The 8,292-nt window shown below is 34.5% G+C and overlaps 1 protein-coding gene across 3 annotated transcripts; it reads right to left on the reverse strand.

Moving 5' to 3' along the window:
- Positions 1 to 2,519: 2,519 nt before the first annotated feature.
- LOC117115759 (dolichyl-diphosphooligosaccharide--protein glycosyltransferase 48 kDa subunit-like) lies at positions 2,520 to 8,033 on the reverse strand. Of its 3 annotated transcripts, none has more exons than XR_004446606.1 (5): positions 7,716 to 7,835; positions 6,778 to 6,928; positions 5,970 to 6,064; positions 5,507 to 5,748; positions 2,520 to 2,729 (listed from the first exon to the last, which is right to left on the reverse strand). XR_004446606.1 is itself a non-coding variant. In XM_033259686.1 (5 exons), the coding sequence occupies exons 2-5, from the start codon at positions 6,815 to 6,817 to the stop codon at positions 2,578 to 2,580; spliced, it is 501 nt and encodes a 166-aa protein (XP_033115577.1). In that variant the 5' UTR covers positions 6,818 to 6,928; positions 7,808 to 8,033; the 3' UTR covers positions 2,520 to 2,577. The 3 variants fall into 3 exon arrangements, 2 of the variants coding, with proteins under 2 accessions (XP_033115577.1, XP_033115579.1); XM_033259686.1 differs by having other exon boundaries at positions 6,806 to 6,928; positions 7,808 to 8,033; XM_033259688.1 differs by having other exon boundaries at positions 6,806 to 6,928.
- Between the last annotated feature and the right edge of the window lie 259 nt (positions 8,034 to 8,292).

Raw genomic sequence — 8,292 nt, forward strand, 5'->3', positions numbered from 1 at the left:
GCGTCGGTAGCGGCTGCTGTGTTGAAGCCGTCTCTGTAGGTAAGTCTTCTGGTTTCTGATCACGCCCGCCTCCTCTTTACGCTGCTAATCTGGCAATTAGTCGGTTATCCAGGTAAGTATTCACGAAATAGACTGCACAAATCAATCGTGATGTTGGTGGTCTATGAGTGAGATACTTACCTGGATAACCTTCCCTCCCTTCCTACCCTCGCCGTGATCGTGTCGATCTTTAGGGAATGAGGACGTTTGTTAGGGAGACGGTTCGCACGTGGCGCCTTGGGTCGGACTGTTCCATTATTTTCGAAGGGGTGTTCCGTTTTGGGAACAATGGCAAAAGTTGAAGACACTTTCAGAGGCAGCTCTACCACAGCGCCAACTACTACTACTACAACCAACTACTTTTAGAGATCATAATCTGAAAGAAAAAAAAAACTACAATATAACTGAAATGCAAAGATTGAATGAAAACCAAGACAAAGTTTGCAAGGCAAATATATAAATATAAATCCTGGTATATTGGAAGTTGATATTTAAAAAGATCTGTTGACTTTGCTTAACCGATCAACCCCTTGGCCCGCATTAATGCAGGCCAAGGTCACCAGGGATGATCGTAATTAATTATGCAATTAATTAACAATAATTATTTTAAAATCGTATGCGTGGTTTAGTGTGCATGTAAGTTTAAAGAATATGTGAGAAAATATCAAAAGATGTTTATAAAAAATATTCCTTCTTCCATTTATAATTAATTTCTAAGTTTAGGGTAATTAGCAATTTGTAATTTGATCGTTGTTTTTGTAACATGATCGCCTTGATCGAGGTGTCAGCGTTAATACTGGTGGTGAATAAAATCACCTATAAACACACTTTATTTTCAGAAAATAACTAACTTTCATACTATAAATATATTTTCAAAATACTGTACCAGATTTGGTTATTATATCGACATATTTCCGCGTAAAATTGATTTTTTTTGTGGCTGAAAGCAAAGCATGTGCTATCATTTATGCTTGAAGCCATCTTGTGTGTTTACAAAAATGACAATGAACCCTCAACATGATTTTTTTTTTAAATCATCTGAATTTTAGAAACACACAATACGTAATTTTCGCACGACCTTGGAGGGCTAGGCAGAAAATTATAAATTATGGATTTTACCTCGCGAGGTAGGTTAGGCTGTTCACGGTACAGTGCATAGTGGGGAATGGGTAACTAAACGCGGCGAGACGCCTAGGGCCCCTTCGATGTAAAATTTTATATTATTTTTATCTTCCAAAGTTCTTCGTCAATAAATTCAATTTTAGATTTATTTTGTAAAGGAATAATTTGTGCTGATGTGGAGATGTGTTTGTATTCTGACTACTGATTCAGGATTCAATAATTTATTTTTAAAATTATTCATCAAAAAATATTTATAAAATAAAACAATAATTGGAAATAATTTATTTTTTAAATTTTTTTCATAATTTCACAATACTAAATAATAAGTTATTTAGAAGTATGTTTTTATTATCTTTTACACTTCACTCTTATCACCTTACCTATAGGCCTATAACTCTACTTATTACATACTTTTGCTTTTAAGTGATGTGCGGACAAATGGGTCAATACGGACAAATTCCAGTTGTACATCATTAGAATGAAATGGCTTCCACTGTCCGGCCACAAGCTGTTCAATTAGTATACTGTATTCCTAAAAAAAAAATTTAAAAAAAAATCATTATTTTACAAATTAATTGTTTTTTTCTCTATCACTTAAATTTAAAAAAAACCCATTTAAACTGCAAACAGGAACAGTTAGAGGCCTAGGAGGATTACACTCCAAAATACAGACAAAAAGATTTCTAAATTGTCAAAATTTGTAATTCAGGGAGTTAAAATTCTTCATCAGAGTTCGGTGATAAGCTTGACTATTTTAATACCTTGAAATTCATGCATATTTGAGAAATCAGCCTTCAAAGTTTATGATTTCAGGCATTTCTCAGGCAGAACCATCACTAAATCCTTGAAAATTGTTGTTTTAACATTAAAAACGGGGAAAATGACAACATAGCATGATATATAAAGGTGAAATAAAATACATTTCCAAAATGTTGACATCCCAGGATGTTTTGGTCATAATCTCTGAAACACGATTTGCGACGAGTGACTGGTTTGGTTTGTCTTTGTCACATGTATCAATCATAAACTTAAGGAGAACACTCCCAGCTACCGAAAGGTCATCCCCTGCCTTAGCTTTTGACCATGCTTGAGGCTCTAACAATCAATATTCATATTTTAAAGAAAGGTTATTTGGATTATTAATTAGAAAAGATTGTTCGTAATGACGTATCGCCAGAAGAAGATTGTTACTTGTGCAGGATGATGTTTCAAAGGCCAGTTTTCAAGCTTAAAAATAAAAGCAATTTAAAGCCTAAGTAACATGAATTTCAGACCCTGAGCAAAAGGTCTACTGACATAGTAACAGCAGTATAAAAAATAAAATAAAATAACGAAAACGGACTGATTATAAGTTTCCAATTTCACTGTGCTTTGGCCTCATAAGCAAATGTATGCAAGCTATGAAATAGAAAGGCCTTACCACATGATCTTCAGTGGTGTAAGCAGCTGGGGGTGTCCTTTGTCCGACAATATGATGGCTAACACCGGTGACACGAAGTAAGCCCTTCTCCTTGAACACCCATTGAGAGAGAGCATATGCAAGGCCTTGGTTGCCAGACTTAGCAAATCTATGTGAAAAAAAAAACAATAAAAAAACAAATAGTGTAACTAAAAATCTGCCGATATTATTGTCTAGGGATAACGATTTCAAAGAGAGCATTATATCTTAGTCAGCTAAATTTGTGGTAGCCACTGTGTTTGGCAATCATGGAGATCCTCTCAGATCACTGGATCCCTGATTCAATCAAGTTCATAGTCCCTCTGTGCAACATGAGATTGCTCTTACACTACAACACTAAAAAGACACACTAGAAAATTTTTCAGATTTTGTGATTTTCCTTACGCTGTTATACACCAAAAAAAACAAAACAAAACAAAACAAAACCAACTTTGTAACTATTAGTAAGTTTTCGCCGCACGATGTTAACCTTAACTTTAACGTTAGTACCCAACCTGCAACGCGATAACTCCGCCCATTTTGTAAACAAATATAAAATAAGCATTCGCAAACCCATAACTAATGTCCGTCGAGCACATAAAATCCTGAAATTAACGTACTCCAAAACGCAAGATGAATATATTATGACATCATCTTTTAACATTAAGGTTAACGTTGTGCAGCGAAAATTCCCTAATAATACACTGTAAAACCTTATTTTTGCGATTTTGCAATTTGAAATATTTTTCAGCTTTTTGAAGTTCATGATTTTTTTTTTCAACATGATACAGAAACCTGTACACCTACCATTATGTTTTTTAGCATATACAATAGCTTAATTTTTGTGACCATCGATTTATCCGGAAAATTAAGGGTTACGAAAATAAGGGGCTTTACAGTATTGAAATTCATGCAGAATAAAGATGAATCCCTGAATTGAATACCTGTATCAATTTTAAATGAAAAACAAAGGTTTTAATTTGCTTACTATTAATGCAATAATTAGACTTATGTATTAAATCATAAATATACATACACTTATCATCCTATGATTAAGATCAGGGTTCGTTTTTAAACAAGCAAATTTCCAGGACAATTCCAGGACATTCAAGGTCAAATTTTCCAACTTTCAAGGACACAATATATAGCTTAACAGTAAAATATCGACGATTTTACGACTGATTATAAAACATATATGCTGTACTACTTTTAAATGCATGTTAGTTTAGTGTATATTAAGTTTTATCAAACTATAATACAGAGGCGATGGCCCCGTCTCTTTTTCTCACACTAGTGGGAAATTTGATGGTAAACAAAGGAATTCCCATGAGTATGGGGAAGTACCAGTAAAGTAAGGTAGGGTCGGATCATAGGGAAAGTTCTATTTTCTCTATGAGTTGATTTTACGACTGATTATAAAACATATATGTTGTACTACTTTTAAATGCATGTTAGTTTAGTGTATATTAAGTTTTATCAATCACTAATTCGGAGGCGATGGACCTGTCTCTTTTTCTCACGCTCGTAGGAAATTAAGTTTTTCTCACACGTGTAAAATTTGATGGTAAGCAAAGGAATTCCCACGAGTATGGGAAGTACCGGTAAAGTAAGGCAGGGGTGATGTCTACAGTAAATTCTCCACTCGACAACATAAATGTGCGCGTACAACAATGGTCTTATCTTTGCTTAAACATGACAGTGTCTTTTGAGGTACTGGCACACATGAATAACTCGGTTCTTTTGTGGTGCCGCGAAGTGGGTTACCGCCAGCCCAGGCGAACAGCTGTTGCGAAGTTGACATGTACCGTATCAGTAAAACAATACAGTATAGCCTTCGATGGGTGTACGTTGCGGAGACGTTGATGCATCTCATTTCATATATATTTAGGTGTTTATAAAGTTGTATAAACGAATGATGTACTATATTATTAATTTAATGGTTATGCCCTATTCTCAACACATCATTATACTATACTGTATTATTTATTATTATTCATTAATATTAAACCTAACATTAATATTAAACCTAACATTAATATTAAGCCTACAACTTTTATAATGTACTCTACAGCAAAATACCGGCACTGATCTGCTGCCTATCAGCATTGTTTTTCAAACAGTAAACGCACTTTAAAAACCATTCACTAAGAAAATAACCGTAGAAGTATACGTTCCTATGGTTACTTTAATTGTTAATTAACTGCCTTGCGCTGGATAGGGACAAAACGTGCCCATTCGTGCTGAACATCCCGTCTTGAGTGATGAATTACTCAAAGCGAATTCACCGAGCTGAGCACGCGCGACAAGACCTGTTCAACTGATTGAAAGTTGAACAGCTCTTGTCGCACAGGCTCAGCCTGGTGAATTCGCTTTAATATTTCAGTACTGTTTATAACACACGACAGAAAGCAAATAACACCATAGCAAAGTTAAGGATTATGATTATCAATGTCTGAATTAAAATTAAATGCAAACATTATTAATATACAAGATTTTTTTAAAAAGCACCGCCTTCACTAAAACATAGGCGAACAACTCCATTCACTGAATCGCACAAGTTTGTCTGAACCAGCTAATCGGCCACTTTCAACAATGACATTCTTTCTGTCTTTGATAACATTCCTGAATTGGTGGCGTACAAAGGCTTGACCTGATTCTCTCAAGATAATTGTGGGAAACACTTGTGGGAACGTTTCTCATCCAATTTACTGTTACTAGGCAACTTGTAGTACTGCAATTAATGGTAAATGATCAAATTTCCAGGACATTCAAGGACAATATTATATTTCCAGGACTTTCTAGTACTGGAAAATGCTCATTTGTTTTTCCAGGACATTCAAGAAATTTAAGGACGCGTACGAACCCTGTAAGATGAAAATTAAAAAGCACTATGGAATTGCTCTGTACCTTTCAGAGCCTGCAACGGCCTTTGAACGGCAGACTGGAAGTAAGCATCGCTGAAAAACTCCAAGGAACCAGAGAACACAACGCAAGCATTGTTGCGGGCCTGGAGGGCAGTGATGAACTGTGTGTTTTTACCAACAGCGTGTGGATAGTCGACGATGTCATTAGAAGGATTGTGGGAGTATGAGGAAGAAGTACCGTGTAAGATATCCATTACCAGGGGGTTCTCCGGGTCGGCAGTCATTCTAAAATTATGAAAATACATAGTGTTAATAAATAGATATATTTCACTTTCTTCAAATTAGTGTTCTTTAATGTCTTATACAAGTTCACCCTTCAATTTGGGACCATGTTTGGGGCCTAATTGGAGGGTAAACTTGGAGGGTGGTCTAGGGATTTGGTCTCCTGTTAGCATAGTATTTTGTGGAAATACAACCTTTCATTTTAATATTACTACTGTACTTACCCAACACCCTTGAATAAAATTGGATTTAATTTCTTATCTCCTACAATGGTTTTAGATTCTATGATGTTCGAGGGATCAGCTATGATCAATGTATGCTACAAAAAGATAAAAACAAAATATATTAAACTACCGATATTTATATTTCACTTTATTCAAATTCAAGTACAAGTTCCTAATTTGTAACAATTCGTGGCAAATGGCAAAACTGCAAGTTACAATTACACGAGGGAATGGCAATAAAACATATAAAAAATTACATTAAAATGGAAGATAATTATTGTCATAATAAAATTATTATTATAAGAATTGACATTAACAATGAAATTTAATACAATAAAACTTTAAATTTAAGAGGAAGATTACTATTATCATTTTCGTTCTTAAGCCTAGTATTATAAAATTGCTACAGCAATTGTTACATATTGAAACTGCTGACATGGAACACTTCCTAATTTGTCATCGATGCCATCAGCAAAGCTGAACTAGCTTTACTTTTCAGACTTGCAAAATACATATGAGGTGAGCTGGCCACTATAAACATATTTTTTCCAATTTTATCTGCATATTCTGAAGCAGTTTAAGTTCAATCAGTGACACTCCTAAAGCTATGAATAGTGAGCTTTCGATTTGCACGATGACGCGACACTAGAACAGAATCACTCATGCATGACCGCCCAACAGGGCGTCCTACGTACTCTGCATTCATAGATTTGGCCGAATTGTGGCCTAGAATCCACGTAACAGGCAGAACTTAACGTTCTCGCATGTGCAGATGACATTTAGTGACATCATTACGTTTTAAGTCAACCGTCGTCGTGCAATCGAAAGCTCCCTACTTTCAATTTCATATACTCAGCAAGCCTTCATCTTTGACGTCAAAGTTAAGGTGATCTATTACAGCTGTGTTTTCCTCATCAATTCAACACCACAATTACTTCCAATTTCCCTTATAGGGTCACCTGTAACCAAAGGATTTAAATGTAAACCTATTCAATTTATTAAACACAAATATATTTTTTTCTTGATAGAAGATGAGATACTGACCAAAATGAACAGCCCCAAAATATATAAGAAATTATGCATTTTTCCTCACAATAACCATACCGGTACTGTAAGGCATTTATCAATTCCTATTAAGGCGAGACTTAATACCTTGTTTTGCAAACCCGCTGCCCGCCAAAAATAATGATTTCATTTTTTATTTTTTGCCAATTAGCGCACCTTCCACCACAAAAAAAACAAACAAACATAAATTTCAGAAAATTAAAAGTTTTTCTTTATTTTTTTACACCCGCTACTGTATTGAAATCTCCAAAAATAAAATATGTATATTTCTTCCTACTTATATAAATTTAAAGCATTTTACCTTTTCAATACTCCACTGTTTACATACACTTTATTACATTTTATTTTTATTTTCTCCTCCATCTGGAGTTTTTTGGCAAAACTATTCGCTAAATAAGAAAACAACATTATATTTTTATTTTTTTCCCGCAAATCTGATGATCTTTAAAAAAAAAACATTGCGAAACAAGGTATAAAAAAGTCTTGCCTAAACGGGGTACATCACAACAACAATGCAATACAATACAGTATACTCTTATTTCAAGCAATGTAAATCATCCAATATAAAATTTTCAACTCAAGAATTTCAAGAAAATGAGGAAACGGAAGTTAGAAATACACTACCATATCACAATCTTATATTTTTTACTGTTTTATTATGTTTACTGCACTTGTACTCACCTACACTATAAGGAGGAAACATATCTACCATGCATGTATCAAAATCTTATATCCTTCATTGCTTTTTGAAAGTTTACTGTCCTTGCACTCACCTATACTTGAACCTGAAGCTACTAAAACATTACCACCGCCATCAATGAAATCTAAAACTGTATCTTCTCCAATGTTGCCTCCAAATTCTTAAAAGTTAATAAGAATAAAAACATCATTAAAACAAACTTCTTGGTTTACAGCTGACATTAAATGTGCTATACAACAGAGAAAAAAATACACTTCCAAACATACGAATTAAATAACCTTTGGAAGAATGGATTTTAGCAAAACTGATGTCACCCTTGCGACTTACTCAAGCACTCTGTGAGGTGACCTAAAGCAACAAAAGAAATGCCAGTTGCTCTCAGTCGCATCAACGTTCACTTTGCTGCACTACAATGTAAATTACAAGCAATTGAAATTTATTGTGCAATATTAGTGACCCCGCAACTCAAATTGTTAATGTCGTATGAAATTAAGGTAGCATTGCATAGCAATGAGTTGGAGAGTATCTACAGTAGGAAATCACAAATGCACTCAGGGC

Source organism: Anneissia japonica, unplaced genomic scaffold (genome assembly GCF_011630105.1).
Source record: "Anneissia japonica isolate Jap-2015-1 unplaced genomic scaffold, ASM1163010v1 scaffold10355_len16752_cov103, whole genome shotgun sequence".
In the NCBI taxonomy this organism is placed as follows: Eukaryota; Metazoa; Echinodermata; class Crinoidea; order Comatulida; family Comatulidae; genus Anneissia; species Anneissia japonica.